The sequence below is a fragment of the Terrapene carolina genome, unplaced genomic scaffold (assembly GCF_002925995.2).
Source record: "Terrapene carolina triunguis isolate 2854851 unplaced genomic scaffold, T_m_triunguis-2.0 Scaffold238, whole genome shotgun sequence".
In the NCBI taxonomy this organism is placed as follows: Eukaryota; Metazoa; Chordata; order Testudines; family Emydidae; genus Terrapene; species Terrapene triunguis.
Genome location: NW_020664589.1, coordinates 982,823 through 1,003,242, shown reverse-complemented (window position 1 = coordinate 1,003,242; position 20,420 = coordinate 982,823). Strand labels below are relative to the sequence as shown.

Here is a 20,420-nt window from a genome sequence, read left to right as displayed (position 1 = left end):
TCCCCCTCCTGGGGAGAAAGATAAAAACTGGTGCATTAAACTAATTACTAAATTATCTCTTTGGAGATTAAAGGGTTTTTATCACCATGATAATAAATGCTTTTTAATGGAACTGTCTTGTAATGTTGTCTAAATCATCATTAGGGAGCAGCAGAAAACAAGGAGGTGGGAAGGAGAAGAGAGACCTACTTCGTGCTAAGTGCGAAGGGAGCTGGAGGAGTTAGTGAGGGCTGATGTGATGCCTGCAGTTCGATAAGACGGAAAGGAAGCAGAAACTGGGACTGACTTACCAGAAAGGAACAAAGGAAGATGAAAGAGACGAAGTAAAAATAGGCAAAGTCGCTGCCACATTCGTTTTTGGTGAGGCCGGACAGTTTGTCGCAGGCTCTGTTACTGAGGCAGGACAGCATGATCTCGTGCCAAGCTTCCCCGGTGGCACTCCTACAGATGGGGGACAAAGATTCAATGAAAGGCAAAAGCGTGAGTTCTTTTAACTGCAGAAATGTACACCATTAGAGCTAATCAGAGCTCTGCCCAGCACACCTGGGCCTGTTACAGGAGATCAAATTAACCAAAAAGACATCCTCTAACAATCTTTTCTAAATTTTATTTTGAATTCCTTTATCAATTTTTTGTTACAAACTACATCTTGCTTCCATCCATGGCTAGCTTTTGTGTGTTCGTATGCATTCTTGGAAGCAGTTTGCACTTGCATTTACTGTACCTGATTCATTTACCAACTTTGTGAAAGAAAGAAATGAAAAAGATTCCCCTCTTATGAAAGTCTCCTGGGTTTTTCTTTAACTTCTTCCCCCCTCTCTCTTTCCCTGTGTTCTATATAGCAGCAGTTCCTGTAGTAAGAAACAGCTGTAAATATAACCCTAAATTTTCCCAAATTGACTCCCAACTGTCACACGCTATTTAAAAATAAATTAATTCACCAGTCCCAGAGGCACTCAGCCAAATGTACCTTCTCCCATAGCAGTAGTCACTTCTTGTCTCTTTTCCAAGCATTCTTCCATCAAATGACTGAAACTTAGCTTGTATGCAATGTAATTGCCGCCATGTTGGTCCCAGGATATTAGACAAGGTGGGTGAGGTAATATATTTTATTCCACCAACTTCTGTTGGTGAGAGAGACTGGCTTTTTGAGCCACATCGATCTGAAGAAGCGCTCGGTGTGTCTCGAAAAGCTTGTCTTTCTCACCAACAGAAGTTGGTCCAATAAAATATATTACCTCACCCACCTTGCCTCTGACACTTAGTTTCAGATTAATAGATTATAAAGCCAGAAGGGATCATGATGAGAATCTAGTCTGACTTCCCGTAGATCACAGGCCAAAGAACTTCACCCAATAATTGATGCATCAAAGTCCATAACTTCTGCCAGAGGGCCTGATTCTCCATTGCCCGGAATCTTATGTAGCTGTTTACACCTGTGCAAAGTGGGCGTAAAGTGCTGCAGCTCTGAAGTCCTAACATATTTGTTATTCCATTTGTTTCCCCCCCCTAAACTTTACAAACTCCATAGGATATTACAGCATGGACTGTTAAAACCTCCCACACAGTACCCGACTCATGTGCCTTGACCCTGATCCTGGGGCTGGTTCAATTCCTCGTGCAAGTCAGAGCAGCCATGAGACTTCTCTACGTTGTGCAAGGTGCAACTGGGGATCACCAGAGTCAGGCCCCAGACCTTTGTCCACCCTTCTACAGTGATGGCACAGCACAAAGCTAGCAAAGTCAGCTCTAGACCACTCAGGAATTCCCCCTATTCTAGGAGTATCCTCAGCTGGCTGGTTAAACTAACTTTCCAGTCTCCAGTGCTGCTGCAGCTGTGAAAAAAAAGGGCTATACCAGGGGCCAGGATCTGGCTCAAAGGATCCAGGGGCAAGATTGAAAAAAATCTGATTTTATTACAGTTAAGAACATAAGAACGGCCATACTGGATCTGACCAAAGATCCATCTAGCCCAGTATCCTGTCTTCTGACAGTGGCCAATGCCAGGTGCCACAGAGGGAATGAACAGAACAGGTAATCATCAAGTGATCCAGCCCCTGTTGCCCATTTCCAGCTTCTGGCAAACAGAGGCTAGGGACACCATTCCTGCCAATCCTGCCTAATAGCCATTGATGGACCTATCCTCCATCAATTTATCTAGTTCTTTTTTGAACCCTGTTATAGTCTTGGCCTTCATAACATCCTCTGGCAAGGAGTTCCACAGGTTGACTCTGCATTGTGTGAAAAAATACTTCCTTTTGTTTGTTTTAAACTTGCTCCCTATTAATTTCATTTGGTGACCCCCAGTTCTTGTATTATGAGAAGGAGTAAATAACACTTCCTTATTTACTTTCTCCACAGCAGTCATGATTTTATAGACCTCTATCATATCCCCCCTTAGTCATCTTTTTTCCAAGCTGAAAAGTCCCAGTCTTATTAATCTCTCCTCATATGGCAGCCGTTCCATACCTCTAATCATTTTTGTTGCCCTTTTATGAACCTTTTCCAATTCCAATGTATCTTTTTGAGATGGAGTGTCCACATCTGCATGCAGTATTCAAGATTTGGGCGTACCATGGATTTATACAGAGGCAATGTGATATTTCCTGTCTTATTATCTATCCCTTTCTTAAGGATTCCCAACATTCTATTCACGTTTTTGACTGCCGCTGCACATTGAGTGGATGTTTTCAGAGAACTATTCACAATGACTCCAAGACCTCTTTCTTGAGTGGTAACAGCTAATTTAGACACCATCATTGTATATGTATAGCTGGGATTATGTTTTCCAATGTGCATTACTTTGCATTTATCAACATTGAATATCATCTGCCATTTTGTTGCCCATTTACCCAGTTCTGAGAAATCCTTTTGTAGCTCTTCGCAGCCTGCCTGGGACTTAACTGTCTTGAGAAGTTTTGTATCATCAGCAAATTTTGCCACCTCACTGTTTACCTCTTTTTCCAGATCATTTATGAATATGTTGAATAGGACTGGGCCCGGTACAGACCCCAGGGGACACCATTATTTATCTCTCTCCATTCTGAAAACTGACCATTTATTCCTATCCTTTGTTTCCTATCTTTTAACCAGTCACCAATCCATGAGAGTACCTTCCCTGTTATCCCATGATTGCTTACTTTGCTTAATAGCCTTTGGTGAGGAACCTTGTTGAAGGTTTTCTGAAAATCTAAATATACTATATCCACTGGATCCCCTTTGTCCACATGCTTGTTGACTCCCTCAAAGAATTCTAGTAGATTGGTGAAGCATGATTTCCCTTCACAAAAATCATGTTGACTCTTCCCCAACAAATTATGTTCATCTATGTCTCTGACAATTTTGTTCTTTACTATAGTTTCAACCAGTTTGCCTGGTATTGAAGTTAGGCTTACTGGGGTCACCTCTGGAGCCCTTTTTTAAAATTGGTGTCACATTAGCTATCCTCCAGTCATTTGGTACAGAAGCTGGTTTAAATGATAGGTTACAGACTACAGCTAGTAGTCCTGCAATTTCACATTTGAGTTCCTTCAGAAGTCTTGGGTGAATACCATCTGGTCCTGGTGACTTATTACTGTTTAGTTTATCAATTTGTTCCAAAACCTCCTCTAATGACAACTCAATCTGGGACAGTTCCTCAGATTTGTCACCTAAAAAGAATGGCTCAGGTTTGGGAATCTCCCTCACATTTGCAACCATGAAGACTGATGCAAAGAATTCGTTTAGTTTCTCCGCAATGGCTTTATCATCCTTGAGTGCTCCTTTAGCAACTTGATCATCCAGTGTCCCCCCATCCTGCTTCTGATGTACTTACACATTTTTTTGCTATTACTTTTTGAGTTTTTGGCTAGCTGTTCTTCAAATTCTTTTTTTGGCCTTCCTAATGATATTTTTACACTTCATTTGCCAGAGTTTATGCTCCTTTCTATTTTCCTCACTAGGATTTAACTTCCATTTTTTAAAGGATGCCTTTTTGCCTCTTCTTTTACTTTGTTGTTTAACCACAGTGGCCCTTTTTTGGTTCCCTTACTATGTTTTTTAATTTGGGGGATACATTTACGTTGAGCCTCTATTACGGTGTCTTTAAAAAGTTTCCATGCAGCTTGCAGGGATTTTGGTTTTGGTGTTGTACCTTTTAATTTCTGTTTCACTAATCTCCTCATTTTTGTGTAGTTCCCCTTTCTGAAATTAAATGCTACAGTGTTGGGCCGCTGTGGTGTTTTCCCTGCCACAGGGGTGTTTAATTATATTATGGTCACTATTACCAAGCGTCCAGCTATATTCGCCTCTTGGACCTGATTCTGTACTCCACTTAGGACTAAATCAAGAATTGTCTCTTGTGGGTTCCAGGACTAGCTGCTCCAAGAAGCAATTATTTAAGGTGTCAAGAAACTTTATCTCTTCATCCCGTCCTGAGGTGATATGTACCCAGTCAATACGGGGATAGTTGAAATTCCCCATTATTATTGAGTTTTTTATTTTAATAGCCTCTCTAATCTCCCTGAGCATTTCACAGTCACTATCACCATCCTGGTCAGGTGGTCGGTAATATAGCCCTACTGCTATATTAATATTCAAGCACGGAATTACTATCCATAGAGATTCTATGGTACAGTTTGGTTCATTTAAGATTTTTAATTCATGTGATTCTATGCTTTCTTTCACATACAGTGCCACTCTCCCAGAAATTAAGAGATTAATTTCAATCAGATTATTTTAAACTGCATAAGCAAACCAGAGTGAGCTGATTTCATGTCTGTCTGGCTCTACACACACTCCATTAATCAAGATACTTAGCAGGATATCCAGTTACAAGCATTACATCATCAGAATAAAGTTTCATTGGCTGACCAAAGCCTGAGCCCCTGACATTGGTGCTAGCGGCTTGTGGAAGCAGTAGCCTTATGCAAAAATTAACCATTTCTTGTGCATAACATATAGCACACCCAGCTGTCAGTGAAATATACACAATAAAAGGCAAAGCTACCAAATATTGAGGGTTGTTTTTTTCTCCTTTTGTTAGAACCACAGAAAAGGCAACAGACGGCTGAAAATATTGCTACAATTCACTTAAAAGTGGATTCCTTTTCCAACGCGAATGAGTGAAGTGGAAATGGATTCATTCTGAAACACAAGTAGCTTTGAAATATGAAATTTCAAGTTGCTCATGATGCAAAAATAACCGTTAAGTTGAATCTCTCAAAACAGCAAACTCTGAGTGGCATAAACTCACATGAAATGAAACAGCAATTTGTGTGCAAAGTCTGGCAGATACATTTCCAGCTGATGTGTACAGCTCTAACCAGGAGGAACAGAAAATGGAGGGAGGTCTACTTCACTACAACTGCTGCGCTTGGAGGACTTCTATTAACTCAAATAATCTCAGCAATTAAGCTGGCACATGAAGACAGAAACTTATTTATTACTCATGTGGAAAACCTAAAAGTTCGTAGATTTTATTTTATTTACCTGAACAATAGCATCAGGGCTTGCAAGAAAGTTCTGAAGTTGTTGTGTCGATTAATTGAGGTATCATCATCTAGTGCAATGTTTCCAAATACCTGCAAAAGAAAACAAAAGCATCAGGACCAAATGCAGCCTGGAGCAAGCTCCCCTGGGAATCTCTGGTCGCAAGTCAGCAGTGATGCATGAGAGCAGCACAGTTGGCATAACTGGACATAAAGCAGACGTTAGAGAGGGTGGTAATGTAACTTGCATCGAGTTGACATTCAGCAGATGGGCAAAATGGGTGTATCATATACTGTGGAGGCAGGGGTGGAGCAGGAAAGACGTCAAACAGAAGAGAAGATGGCCTGGATGCAAATCCAGCTGGCTGTCCCCAAAACTGATGGAGCCAATTCAGCTTTAGCATACGCAGGTGTAACTTTCATTGATTTCAATCAGAGTTACTTCCACTTAACACCTGGGCTGCATTGGATCTCCAGGGAATATCAGATGGAAAAAAACACTCATTTCGGATACCCAGGGCCCAGTTTGTCAGTGCGTCTGAGCGCTGTTTGGCACAGGACCTTGGGGTGGGGGCAAAGGTGGCTTTATGCCTTCTCTGCACCTCTCCTATTCTGGAGCCCGGGGAGCTCTTCACCTTACTCTGAAATAGGCCCTCTGCTGGAGGCAGGCTGTAGCAAAAGCTTGTCTAATGCTCTGCATCAGCACGGCAAATCTTAGGTTTTTAGATATTGAAGCCAAAATGTTACCTGCATGCCGATAATGGCATAGATGAAGAAGAGCATCGCAATGAGGAGACACACATAAGGCAAGGCCTGTAGAAAAACCAACAGGGTCAGCATTAACAAAGCAGGGCCACAGACTAGCCAACAGTCTTTACTCATTATTGGTTAGCCAGGTGCTTCGTCACATTGTGTGTGGTTTGGATGAGAGCACTAGCAAGAGAAACCGGAGCGGCTGTGGCGCAAAGGAGACCTTCAGAAGATACATTGCTGGCAGCAGGTCTTGCCTTATTACAAACCATTAGGATTTTTTTATAGAGTTAGTTTCCCCCAGTGTTATATTGCATACATATCCTTGTGAGTAGACAGAACCTACCCAGAGAGGAAGCAATAACAGACTGCATGGTGCGTACTTTAGCTTAGAAACGACATACCTTGGCAGTTCTCAGGCAAAGTTACACAATGATAAAATAGCTATTTCTAAAAAAAATTTTTTAAAATGTTCTCTGAGAAAAATACATCTACAAAGAAGCAAGCATTGGTTTTAATTGGGCAGAAAATTACATTGGCGGGAAAAAGTTTTCATGCTAAATCATTAAGGGCTAGACTTTGACTCAGCCTAGATGCCCATGCTGAGAGTTAGTACGGACCCAATCTGTGCAGGTCACCAGGACCTTGCATCTGGGTGAGCAGGAGTGATGTGCCTGCTCGCTCCTCCCCCTGGAGCAGATGGGAGGGGAGGAGAATGGCTGGAGCTGCATCTGCTCCATAGGACAGCTAGCACAGCTGAACCAGCGCGGTGTGGGGGAAGAGAGACGCTGATAACCGGGAACTGTAAGTGCTCAGGATCAGGCTCTTCTGTGCCTATGTTTCCACCCATGTAAAAAATGGGGACAATAATATTGTTATTCTGAGGGCTGGGCACTCAGGCCACCTCACTGGAGCTGCGGGGCGTGATGATCCATTCAAGCTAAATGAGGGAACAATTAAATGCCCCTTTCTTTAGCGGTAGCTGAAACAAGGGAAAACCATCGCCCGAGGCCAGACCGCATGCAGTCCAAGGAGTTTCCTGGGATTCCGATAACAAATGCAGCGGTAGGGGACTGATTTGATTGCAGCCATGGGTGAGAGAGAGAGAGAGAGAGAGAGGGGAGCAGGAGAAACACCTCAGAAGCACGGAGAAGGCAGCAAGGGAGCCTGACAGACTGCCAGGGAAGCACTTGTAGCGTGACGCTGGGAAAGAGCTGAGAGAGAGCCCTTTTGGGCTGAGTGCTGGCTGGAAAGAGGCTTGGAAACTGCGAGCAAAGAACCTGTCTCTCGCTGTTTGATTCCTGGAAACAGGACTTGGTACATTCCTTGCAAGTAAACAGGATCATACCAATGAATATACCTGACTCCATCGTCGATTTCTCCTCCCAACAGAAACAACCTACAAGACCCCGAAAATCAGTGAACCGCTTGGGCCAAAGGGGGTAACAATCCTTATCTGCCTCAGGGTGGAGTTGTGAGGACATGTTCATTCATGTCTGCAGTGCTTATTGAGTCAGATAGAAGTTGCTACAGAAGTGCAGTGTATTATCAGCAGGCAGTGGGGACACACTTTGGTTTCCAGGTCGAATCATCAATCAGTCTTGGATAGGGTCGTATATTAAGCAGAGTGCAGTTTCTCCGTACGAGGCCATCTCTGTGGATGAGGGGAAAGCAGTGGACGTGTTATTCCTTGACTTTAGCAAAGCTTTTGATACGGTCTCCCACAGTATTCCTGCCAGCAAGTTAAAGAAGTATGGGCCGGATGAATGGACTATAAGGTGGATAGAAAGCTGGCTAGATCATCGGGCTCAGCGGGTAGTGATCAATGGCTCCATGTCTAGTTGGTGGCCGGTATCAAGCGGAGTGCCCCAAGGGTCAGTCCTGGGGCCGGTTTTGTTCAATATCTTCATTAATGATCAGGAGGATGGCGTGGACTGCACCCTCAGCAAGGTTGCAGATGACACTAAACTGGGAGGAGTGGTAGATACGCTGGAGGGTAGGGACAGGATACAGAGAAACCTAGACAAATTGGAGGACTGGGCCAAAAGAAATCTGATGAGGTTCAACAAGGACAAGTGCAGAGTCCTGCACTTAGGACAGAAGTATCCCATGCACTGCTACAGACTAGGGACCGAGTGGCTAGGCAGCCGTTCTGCAGAAAAGGACCTAGGGGTTACAGTGGATGAGAAGCTGGATATGAGTCAACAGAGTGCCCTTGTTGCCGAGAAGGCTAACGGCATTTTGGGCTGTATAAGTAGGAGCATTGCCAGCAGATCGAGGGACATGATCATTCCCCTCTATTCGACATTGGTGAGGCCTCATCTGGAGTACTGTGTCCAGTTTTGGGCCCCACACTACAAGAAGGATGTGGAAAAATTGGAACGAGTCCAGCGGAAGGCAACAAAAATGATTAGGGGGCTGGAGCACATGACTTATGAGGCGAGGCTGAGGGAACTGGGATTATTTAGTCTGCAGAAGAGAAGAATGAGGGGGGATTTGATAGCTGCTTTCAACTACCTGAAAGGGGATCTAGACTGTTCTCAGTGGTACCAGACGACAGAACAAGGAGCAATGGTCTCAAGTTGCAGTGTGGGAGGTTTAGGTTGGATATTAGGAAAACCTTTTTCACTAGGAGGGTGGTGAAGCACTGGAATGGTTTACCTAAGGAGGTGGTGGAATCTCCTTCCTTAGAAGTTTTTAAGGTCAGGCTTGACAAAGCCCTGGCTGGGATGATTTAGTTGGGGATTGGTGCTGCTTTGAGCAGGGGGTTGGACTAGATGACCTCCTGAGGTCCCTTCCAACCCTGATATTCTATGATTCTCTTGCCCCCCAAATGTTTCGGATCATCTGACTTTGGCCTGTATCATTACAGATGTTATTAGCGATCTTGCGACTATCCGGCTCTCTTAGAAGTTCAGCCAAAGTATTTGGCTCATGCAGCTGCAGCTCTCTCTCTCTCTCTCTCAAGACCAGGCCAGGTGACTTGCTCAAGATCCGGGTGACTTGCTCTGACAGTGGCAGAGGTTGATCCAGACCCAGTGTCTCCTGAGTCCCACTCTTGTATTTTAACTACAAGCCCACCCCTTCCACCATTCTGTGGGCACCGGTTTATTTCGGAGGAGGAACATTCTCAGTCCAAGGGTGGGAGATGTTTTTGGTTAGTTTTAAACTGGCTGCTGTAGCTATGATAGACTAAAACCCTCCCCCACCCAGCCCATGGATTGAATCCTTAAGGAAAGTGCTATCAAACAAACGTCATGGGGTGTTTATTTTAAAGCATACCAGGCATAGCAATAGGCTCTTTAATTACACGGCCTGACATCTAGGCGAGAGTGGAAATGTTGAGGGCGTATTTGAAACCACCAGCTTGCCTGCCCCACGGTCTCTCAAAGGACTTTAAATACAATCGCATTGTAATGAACTCAAGTTCCAGCTCTCCAGGCTGCAGCCTGCACAGCATACTGCTGCCTTCCTGCTGTAGTGACACGAGCCCCAGCGCCATCCTCCGACACCTCCCCATTTATTTCAAAACCTCGTGTTGACATCCCACAGAGGGATAGCTCAGTGGTTTGAGCATTGGCCTGCTAAACCCAGTGTTGTGAGTTCAATCCTTGAGGGGGCCACTTAGGGATCTAGGGCAAAAATCTGTCTGGGGATTGGTCCTGCTTTCAGCAGGGGGTTGGACTACATGACCTCCTGAGGTCCCTTCCAATCTTGATATTGCGCTCAGGTCCTCTGAACTATCCTTTCCCACTTCCCCTGGCCATCTAGCAATGCCCTTGACCATATCCCCTTCACCTACTCTTGGAGGAAGTTTCTGCTACCAGGAACATCCTGCCTCGCTGACTCCATGTCACATTCCAAACATGCTCCCTCTGGACTTCGCTTTCCCTTTGCAGTTATTTATGGATTAACTCTGTAAGGCATTTGCAGGGGGGCAGTTTGCATGGAAGGCCCTAGACACAATAAACCTGTACTATTGTTCTCAGGAGAGCTCCTGCAGCAAAAACTTCCATGCAATGATCTAAAGCGGCAGCTGTAAGACCTCAAGCTAGAGGGAAGCTGTATACGCAGTAGAAAGCCTGACAGATGATACCTAGACCTACAGAGCAGTACATCACACACTCTGCTGTAACTCAGTGTATGCACCTAAGTCAGGGTAGGGAAAAATGCAGCTAGCTGCATGTGGATGTGGGCTAATGGATAGGTCTGCACTTTGAGTCCTTGGCTAACAGGAGAATGTAAGCTCTTTGGGGCATCTTTTACTTGTGTGTTTGTACAGCACCTAGCACCATGAGGCTGAGGCCTCTACCACAGTAGAAACAATTAGTAATAATATATGCTAAATATTATCATTGCAGATGGTCTGGTGACTACACTGAGACATCCCTATAGAATTTAGGAGAAAATGATAGCCTTCCTAATCTACAGAATTTAATTACAGCCCTTCTACAGAATTAAAATCCAAACAAGCCCCACTCATTCTCTACCTTCTATAGGTTTTGGAAAGCCCTACTAAATATCTGTAGACCCCTGCTGTTTTCGCCGCTGTTACATTCTAGAAGAGGTTTTGCAGCAGACAGAGCAGGAGACTGGAACGTTGCATTCCTGCGCTTTATTTCTGTGTCTGCAACTGACTCGCTTTGGGGCTGATTTTCCAAGGTGTTGAGCACCAGCAAGATCCACTGTTGTCAGATGTTAGGGGTACTCAGTGCTTCTGAAAGTCAGACCAAGCAGGACCTTCATCAAGTTAATTACCCATCTTACAGAAAGGTTATCAGAGAATGGCCTTCTAGGGATGCTGAAAAGCTTAGTTCTTTAGTATTTGATGTCCTCATCTGGAAGATGCTACAGAAGTGCAAAGCATTAGCTGATCCCGCTCGGCTCTCGAGCCGGGCTGCCACTCACCTTAAAAGACTGTACAAATGTCCAGAGCAGAATGCGGATGGTGTAACCCTGGCGAAGAAGTTTGATCAGTCTGGCTGCCCTGAAGAGCCGCAGGAAGCTGAGGTTGATGAAGTTGTCCTGTGGAAAGTAAAGGTTTTGTGTCCTTCAGAAATTAACGCGACTAGAAACCACAGCCCGCAAAAAAGAAATTAAAATTACCGGCTTCACGATCTAAGCAGCAAATCGGCCACCAGAAAACCTTCCAAAAGAAACATTCGTCAGTGCAGATCACTCCACATGCAGTAAGTCGAGAAAACCCCTCTCTACAAAAGCCCCTCCCTCGGCTATTGGGTAAATAATAAAAAGAAAAATGGCCCTCACACGCTTTTCTTTGAATTCTTGTTTTCTTTATGCAAAGCAGGTTTCCCCAAACCGGTAAGGAAAGGTGATGGTGCATTATTATTATTTGCTATTGAGTGGGATTGTTTTGAAGCCTTGGGTTGGCTCATTTTATTTTTATTAGAGTGAATCCAACGTAAGCCAAGGAAGTCTCTAACAGTGGGTACCATGAGCCTCTTCCATGACAAAGGAAGAGATCAGCCAATCCACTTTAAAGCGCCCTCCTTTTAGAAATATTTACACAACAGGTGATAGGACAGGAGTCTTGCTGACAAGCATTGCTGGGGCATGACCATTATCTTTAGAAGCCTGATCATTTGAAGACTAGAGTGACTTGAAAGAAGGTTGAATGTTCAGCAGCAGGGGTTGCCCTTAGGCGCCTGCTGACTTATTAATGATTCATAAATATCCCTTTTAAGGTGGATCAAAGAAATGCCAGGGATTTTGATTTTCATTTGATCGTTTTGGTTGATTCCCCTCCTCCCTTCCCTTTTCTTTTATTTGACCGAAAATAGCTCAGCTAACGAGCTAATCTAGAGGGGGGTCTTTCCAAAAGAAAACATGCCAACGTTAAAATAGGAGGGCCGGGGGGAATCTAAGTAGATTAAAAAAAAAAAAGTCCCCCTGCTTGCGCTGATCCCAAATCTCATGAATGTGAAACGTTAACCCCAGGAATTAATTTGACAAGGTTAACTACATAAAATCCCACCTAGTATTAAGCAATGGAGGGGGTGACACAATCATAAGGAGGCCTTGTAGCTAAAGATGAATCAGTATAGTCTTCCCCTTGTTCCATCTCCTCCCCCCCCATCATCTTTTACCACAAGATACCTGCTCAGATTAAAGTGACTGAAAGCTCGTGTTTATTTGGGTGCATAGCTCATGCTGAGTTTTTAGGCGCTTGTTTGATCTATGAACTTATTTAAATGCCAGCTCAGCAATTGGGCCAATAGTGCTGCATTCCACCGAGACCATCAACTGGTTCAAGAAATCAGTTTCAGACATGCACTTGTTTTGTGTTTAAAAGGCAAGCGGCTCAGAGTTAGGCATATACTGTATGTCAGACTCAATCCTAAAATAAAGAGAAAAGAGAAAAGCACAGAGATGTTCAATGAAAGAGCAGACAACACAAAGCTATTTCCGGTCTACAACGGAAGGCAGATCATGGCAGGCAAAACGCAAGCAAGGATTCTCCTGGGCTCTTCCAGGTTAGCAAAACAGAGCGGAGGATTCAAAGATTATTTCTTAAAACTATACTTTTCTCTAGGCTGTTGCTCCTTCACAAAATACCTAGCAGAGCTCAGCTCAGCATTAAAGGCCATCTATGGACAGGAGTCAGATTCTGACTGTGGTTACACAGCAATGTCAATATATCCGAACTTCATTGCTTTAATCTAGTCTTCAACCTAAACACACGGACTAAGATCTTGAGTGGTCAGTTGCATCTGTGCATAGTGGGGGTAAATATCACCACTGGAATTGGGGCGCACTTCATACTGACCTTGTGCCGGCCTGCTCCAAAGCCCAATGAAGTCAATAGAAAGACTTCACCTTATTAGCAGGTGTTGGATCAGGCCCCATCTGACCACATAAGGTGCATGACTTCGGAGAATCAGGCCCTTAACTCCCATTGATACAATAGGTAGATATGGCGTGATATTTGGGCCAGATCCTGCACACACAAACACGCACACGACTACCTTCCTCATACACGACTACCTTCCTCACATAAGTAGTTCTGTGCACATACAGTAAGTGTGAACAGGATCAGGCCCTGAGTTTATAAAACATTAGAAGTACATTTATACAGCATTTCCCCCCCTAAGGATTATTACCGCATTTGCTTAGTTGTAAAAACGCTATGGTTTGTTTTGTCCAGACTCCAGTTAGAACTCCCTCATAATCACAGTCAGCTGATATGATGCTTAACATTTGTCTTGATCAGTGTCACGGTCAACATTGCATTAGCTAACTCAATTTTTCACTCTATGGGAAAACACAACTGTGTAATGGTAAGAAGTGCTAAGATCTCTCCCACATGAACCTGGTCCAGGATCGGATCTTCAAATGTGCCTCAGGGAGTCAGGCACCCAACTCTCATTGAAATTTATTGGGAGTTGGGTGGCTAACAACTTTCAGTTCTTTTTTTATTTTTTTGAACAGATCCAGGCTCAACACCTGCTTTGCCAACACACCTGCCACCATTCCACCAATTGTAATAAAATGAACAGCCCAGAGGAGGATGACCAGAGACCCAGGAAAATCCTACTTTATCAACAGTTACGAAGCATTTGAGGGACGGTTCTCCGTGCTATTCACTGGTTGGTAACATTACACACGCAACTGTGATAATCAAAGCGGTATTGCGTGTGTGTTACCCCCCAGTACACTGTGTAGAAATCCTGCCCCTCGTTGGCAAGAGTGCCTCGGCAGTTATTAGAATCGCATGCAATTAAAGGGGAAACTCCACATTGCAATATTTCTTGTGCTCAATTGTTTTTGCATTGATTTTCCTTTCAGTTAACTCTATGTGACACACGAATGTCATTCCTGTGGATTATTTGTTTCCTTCTTGCTGTCCCCCTTTTTCTGTTGCACAGGTGCTGAAAACTGACCAGGGTGACATTATTTTCAAGTATTAGCTTTTACCCATTCCCATGATATCACGTTATTTACCATATTTAAAAGCAGCAAAGTGACCATAAATATGACATCCTGCTATTGTCCAAATCTGCTCCTTCTGCATCTACAGCATCATCTCGGCTTCATTTGCAGACAGCTAAACTGTTGGCAGTGTCAGCAGAGGCAGTAAAGATGCAGAAAAGCCATCTGTATTTTATTCTGCTCTGGGTATTGGCAGCAAAATAACTGGCTAAGTTAATTCCAGAAGCTTTTATTTGAAATGGCAGTTGTGACGCCTTATGCCACAACTGAATTCATTCCCACGGACTATCATATCGATGTTAGTTACATCTAACAGAATGATGAAATCAGTGAAAATTACATTAGTGTGCTTCATATGCCTGTTTTTTTCTTTCAGCTAACTTATGCCAACACTGTCAAAACTGAATTTGGCCCAGAGATATAACAGAAAACAAATGGATTGCAGCTATAGGATATGTCTACTCCACCATTAGCGGTGTGGCTGCAGCTCGGGTAGGCATACCTGCACTGACTTTAGCCTACCGTGGATAAATACAGCATGAAGATGCAATGGCTCAGGTCATGGCCTGGACCAGCAACCTGAGTACGTTGCCAGGATTCCAGATGGGCTTGGACGGCCCATGCTGCTGCGTCTTCACTGCAGACACGCTAGCTGTCTTCCTTCAGAATAACGGTTCTTCCAAAGCCATGCGCCGCATGTGGCAGGAATTTGGCCTTGAGGACAGAGGTCAGCTTTTGGGTCTTCAGTGCTGTGACTGGGATATCTCGGGGAGCCTTTACTGCACTGTAGGGGTGACAGTTGGGAACTAACATTTCAACTATATCACTAAGAATGAGTGTGTAAACAGTCTGAAATGTGCAGAGAGAAGGGTATGGTCTTCCAAAATGCACGTGACTCTATTAACATTAAGGGAAATGACCAGACCTTGGGTGAAGTGTTGGCTTCATTGAAGTCAATGGAGAACTCTCACTGAAGTCAAGAGGGCCAAGATTTCACCCTATCTATGTGTGTGTTCAGGAGGTTCTGTCAGTTCAGGCATGTTGTTTCCAGCGGCCCCGATCCTAGAAAGTGAAGTCAAGGGGATTCCACAAGCATGTCAGGTTCAGCCCATGCAGGATCAGGATCTAAACCATTAAGCTGCACCACGGGTAGTACCAAGGCCCACGTTCTCAAACATGGGTGACAAAGTTGTATGAGAATAAATTGTGCACTCGCTTGTTGTACATTCAGAACCTGCTTTTGCACACACAAATTGGGCAGTGCAATCATGGCCTTATACCATCACTGCTGTAATAATTCAAGTTACCGTAAAGCACATCAAGCACGCACCTTTCAGATTTCACCATGAAAATTCTAGAAAGGCATCATTTGAACTTTACATTGCTTTTTCTTCTCTGTTGCTTCCCAGAAGACAACTTCCTCCTATGACCCTGCATTAAATGGTTATGGAATGTGTGTGTCTGCAGTCTGTCATGGAGGCCAAAGCTAATTTAATCTCTGGAGAAAACCGCAACTGTGCAACAGAAAATCCAGATGGAAAACTAACACAGCTTAAAGGGATGCTGCCCGATAAAATGCATGTATTTTTAATAAACCCATTTCCTTAGCTGTGTTACTAATACCACCTGGGATTATTACAAATGGAATAGTTTTTTAAATGTATTTTTTCACAATCTAAATGGCTTGCTTTTTGTATTTGCTCATCTTGGGCAAAGAAAACAGTCTATGGTCGGATTTCCTATAAGCCAATGGGAGTTAGGCACCTAACACTGATTGAATTTCAATGGAATTTGGATTCCTAAATCCTTTTGGCCTTTTTTGCAACCCAGCCTCATTTATTTTATTTAGAATGCTTCACTTTTGTTGCTAGTTACTGTCTTCTTCTAGATCTCACGCGGCGGCAAAATGGGAGCCTGTTGGCTTTGCAGTGGACGTTCAAAGCCAAACAAAGTCAATGTTTTCACTAACCTCTTTTTAATTCAATGAAATTAATTCTATATCAGCTTCACTAAAAATCTTTGCCTTTCAAGCAAAGTTAAACTGTGGGTTTAAAGCACCTGGCATTGTCCTTTTAAATGGACCACTTCCTTTTTCACAAAGTCCAACAAATCTCAGTATAAAATAGTGGTTGCTTAGAACCTTAAATTTGATTCTATAACCTGCAAAATAAAGATTTCCCAAGCCAAACTATCTTCCCTACTCCAGGTCATACGAAAGCAGGTATCCTTCTAACTCTTATTCAGTCCTCCATGAAAATAAAGCAAGTGTCAGGTTCCCCTTTATCATTATCAAGAGTAACAACAAACAGCAAAAAATGGGTTATTGGTAACTTTGTGTGCCTCATGTCACCAATTAGCCAATGGGAAGAAGACGCACAAGAGAAGCCAGTTGTGAGGCACGCTGCAGACATACAGTGAGGCTTTCCACTAGTGCAATCGGAAATCTCATCAAAATGAAATAAAATTAAAAATAAAAATAATAATAAAACAAGAGAAAATAAAAGCAGAGAATTAAATAATTGTTTAAATTCAATGAAACCAACCGTTTCCTATATGTGATGTTTTCATGGATGAATATTTGCAAGATTATTTACAAATTATTTTTTGAGCAGCAGGTGCACAACATACAGACGGAGACATGGTTTTCGCATTGTATGTTGATTGGATGGCGTGATTCAGCAGGTAGGTAAGGAAAATAAAGAACAAAAACAGAAAACAAAAGAGAAAATGAGTAATCAGGACAAGCAAAAAACCGAAGCTCTGAAAATTTCATTGGAAAAAAATTATTGGGTTTTGGTTTTTTCCCCTTTTTTTAATGGTAATTATACAAATTAAAGAAATGCTTTAAATCAAAATAGATTTTGAAACCCTAAAGATAACACAGAAAGTGTGGCAGTTATTTGCATTTCATTTTGTAATGCAAATTAGTAGACAGTTCACAAACACTTTTTATTTTATTTTTTTGTATTTCCAGGCAGAGAAATAGATGTCAGTTTCACATATGCTCTCAGCACCTCCTGCAGGCCTAATGCACTCAGAAGAACTGACCTGTCTTTAACTCCATCTAATTTACTTAGGTTATTAAACCAGGGAAAAACTGACATACGTGTTTTTGCCTAAGGAAATAAAAAAAAATCTACTGCATTCACAAAGTAAATTACATATAACATGACTAAGAAATTAAAAAAAAGCAGTTAATCAACACATTTCTTTTCCTTTTATCTTTACTCTTCAGTGGTACAAAAGTGCTGATGCAGCAAGGCTAGCCGGGTTAGCTGGTTGAGTTGGCTTGGGGAGTATTTACAGTTGGAAAGTTGAGGGAGATTGGCCAAGCAGGAAACTGGAATCATTGCACCTATTTGCAAGCCAGATCTATCTCTTGCCCATCTCTAGTCACAGTTTGCCAGCGATCTCAGGGTTGGTCCCACAGAGGAGTCCTTCCCCTATGGACAGTGGAAAGGAATTCATTTTCCATCATAGGGACCCATGAACAGAAATTGTGCTGAGCTGAGAATGGCCAGGATGTCATCTGGGCAGGGGTGAGCAACGTGTCCGTACACAGCCACAAGTGTCCATGGTAAAAATTTTGAAGTCCATGGTAATTTTTCAAAAAATGGAATGATTGAATGACATAACCGCCCCCAATGTCCGTCACTAAGTACAGTAATTCTGTCAAGCGTCCGTCGCGCAACATGGTGGTGCCGACCCCTGCGTCTGGGGTCCTTTGTGCCCATGTTAAAACAACAATATGTAACTTCAAGCTGATAACTAGTTAGGCTGAGCATTCACGTGCGGGTTAACTAGTGGTGTCATACAAATGTCCATACTGTTGTTTACATCCTGCTGAGAGTCTTGCCCAGAGGAAGGCCGGGCTATCAACAAAAGGGGCATTTCCTCCAATAAGGAAACTATACACTTTTGACACCAATCTTTGGAAAATGACCCGAGAACAAAGTCCCTTTCCTTTCTCCGGCTCCTGCAATTTGTATAAAACCACAGCCTTGATCCCAGAAGCATGTGCGTGATGCACAAGGGTTGCTATGTTCCAGACTATGCATGAATAGAGATATGTGAGTTCAAGTAAGGTTAAGCACTAGCTGCACTCTTCTATGCTGAGCCAAAGTAGGTCTTAGTCCCTTTGCCAACCACACTCCTTTACACGCCAGAGCACAAGGGGCAGGAAAGGCGTTGGGCACGGACAAAGATTAAACACAACTGAAGGGATACGCCCTGAAGTATGCGCCTCAAATGTCTAACGAGGCACCACACTGCCTGTGCCCCTCGTAAGATCTGTTCTAGCTCCTAGGTGGAGTTATTGGTGTCTGCCCGGCCGTGCTCTCGCTAAAGCAGGGCAAAATTCCCTTGTGCTCCTTGTTCTTTACACCATTTTTCACTTGGTAACATTTTCAAAAGCAGCTCAGTGATTAGCAGTCTACGACCCATTGAAATTTACAGGGACAAAGTGCTTAGGCCCAGATCCTCAAAGATCCTTACCTAACACCCCCGGATTTCAATGTTTGCTCAGAAGTGTAAAGGAAAAGAGAACTTGGATTAATTTCTGTCCTGCACTGCCAGGAGATGGAGTACAGCTGGTGCAGCCAAGGGGGAGAGGTCCAAAGGCAGGCTCCACATGCCCTCCAGATTTTGGGCTGTTGCAGGGGCCAAAACAGCCCTTGGTGTAATGCAGGCAGCCCTAGGGCCCACTCTAAGTTACAGCTGCCTGTGTCTGTACCAGGCGAGGTCAGAATGGCCATAGTGGTGCGTGCCACAGCCTTGCCTCCCCATGCCTGGGTTTGTGAAATGGGGCCATAGCAGGGGGCTGAATCCGTCCTCCTGGGTTCCACCCTGGGTATCACTGGCTTCTTTGGGGTTGGAGAAGGAGGAAAAGTTCCAGGGGAACCAAGCCCCTGTTGCAAGGTTGCCTAGATTGCACCCAGGAGGATGGAACTATAAAAGTACATTTCTGTTTGTGAATGACGCACTGCAAACTAGAATTATTTATTGCTGTTAATGTCCTGTTCTAGATGTAATTTATGGAACGCCACTTCAAAAAAAAAAAGTGTCATTAAGCAATGATTTCATGAGATCTGTATGTCCCTCTCATCCTTAAGTGAGTTAAGCTCCTTTCTAACATCTCTTCAGCCAGCTTTGTGTGGTGCCTGAGAACTATTCGCGCCCTGATCCTGTCTGAAGTTTACAAAAAGATATGCTCGGCTTAAAGGATTGTTCACCAGAGGCTACAAAGCTGTTCCGTAACGAGGACTATGTTACTATAGACAGCGACAAACTGGAGAGAGTTCAGAGGACAGCCACAAAGATGATAGAAACCCACTGAGGAAAAGGTTGAGACAAGTGAGCATATTCAGTTGAGAGGAAAGAAGAGTAAAAGGGAGACAAGACAACTGTATACAAATACTTATAAAGGCACGATTAAAAGAGAGCAAGGATTAAAATAGGTTCATTAGTCAATGGATACGGAACAAGGGGTAATGGGCTGGAGCTGAATCGGGGCATTTAGGTTAAATGTTAGGGGAAAGTTTGTAAGAACAGTTTTGCCACAGAACTCGCAGCCAAGGGAAGCTGCAGAACCAGTGTAGCTGGAAATGTTCAGACACCCCTCTCTGAGGGGGAGCTCGATACATTTAGTTACTCTTATACCAGGACGTAAATGCTGGCTAAAATGCAACTTGGGAGCATCCATGAAAAGTGTTACAGGTGCTTGGAAGTTTGGCTCTTTTGTATATGACCATCTTCTGATGTAACTTACACCATCCTTTAAACCATCGAAGTATTTTGCCCTCCATACTTGATGGTTAAGCTTGAAGAAATTACAATACAATAAAAGAGTAATGCAGGCATGCATATTAAATCGTTGGTCATTCCTAGCACATTGTATTTTCAGAATTACTAAGGGCTTGTCTACATGAATATTTAGCTTGCAGCAAGCTGACGGGTGTATCTACCCTGCACTAGCCTGCCGTGCATTAACAGTTTGGTATCGTGCATTGATCCCATCCTATTGCAAACAGAACTAGATCAAAGCGCACTAATGAACTGTTAATGCGTGTCAGCAGGGTCCAAGTGGACAGTTAGTCTGCAGCAGGCTAGTGTGGTGTAGGATTCACACCTCAGCTTGCCATGAACTAAATGTTCACATAGACAAGCTCTAGATAAATCTGTTACAATTTGAATGTGAAATGTACTATTTGTGCGGAGACCTGCATACATATTTACTCATCTGTGCTATGATTA

At 43.4% G+C, this 20,420-nt stretch overlaps 1 protein-coding gene across 1 annotated transcript in view; it reads right to left on the bottom strand.

Annotated features, from left to right (window-relative positions):
- Window positions 1-20,420, bottom strand: part of CACNA1B (calcium voltage-gated channel subunit alpha1 B) — a 490,111-nt gene that overhangs the window by 58,638 nt on the left and 411,053 nt on the right. Inside the window, exons 33-37 of the mRNA XM_024206825.3 lie at window positions 16,712-16,717; window positions 11,127-11,243; window positions 6,216-6,281; window positions 5,470-5,561; window positions 291-441 (exon numbers count right to left, since the gene is read on the bottom strand). Coding sequence (XP_024062593.2) covers window positions 291-441; window positions 5,470-5,561; window positions 6,216-6,281; window positions 11,127-11,243; window positions 16,712-16,717 — 432 coding nt within the window. The remainder of the gene's footprint in view (window positions 1-290; window positions 442-5,469; window positions 5,562-6,215; window positions 6,282-11,126; window positions 11,244-16,711; window positions 16,718-20,420) is intronic.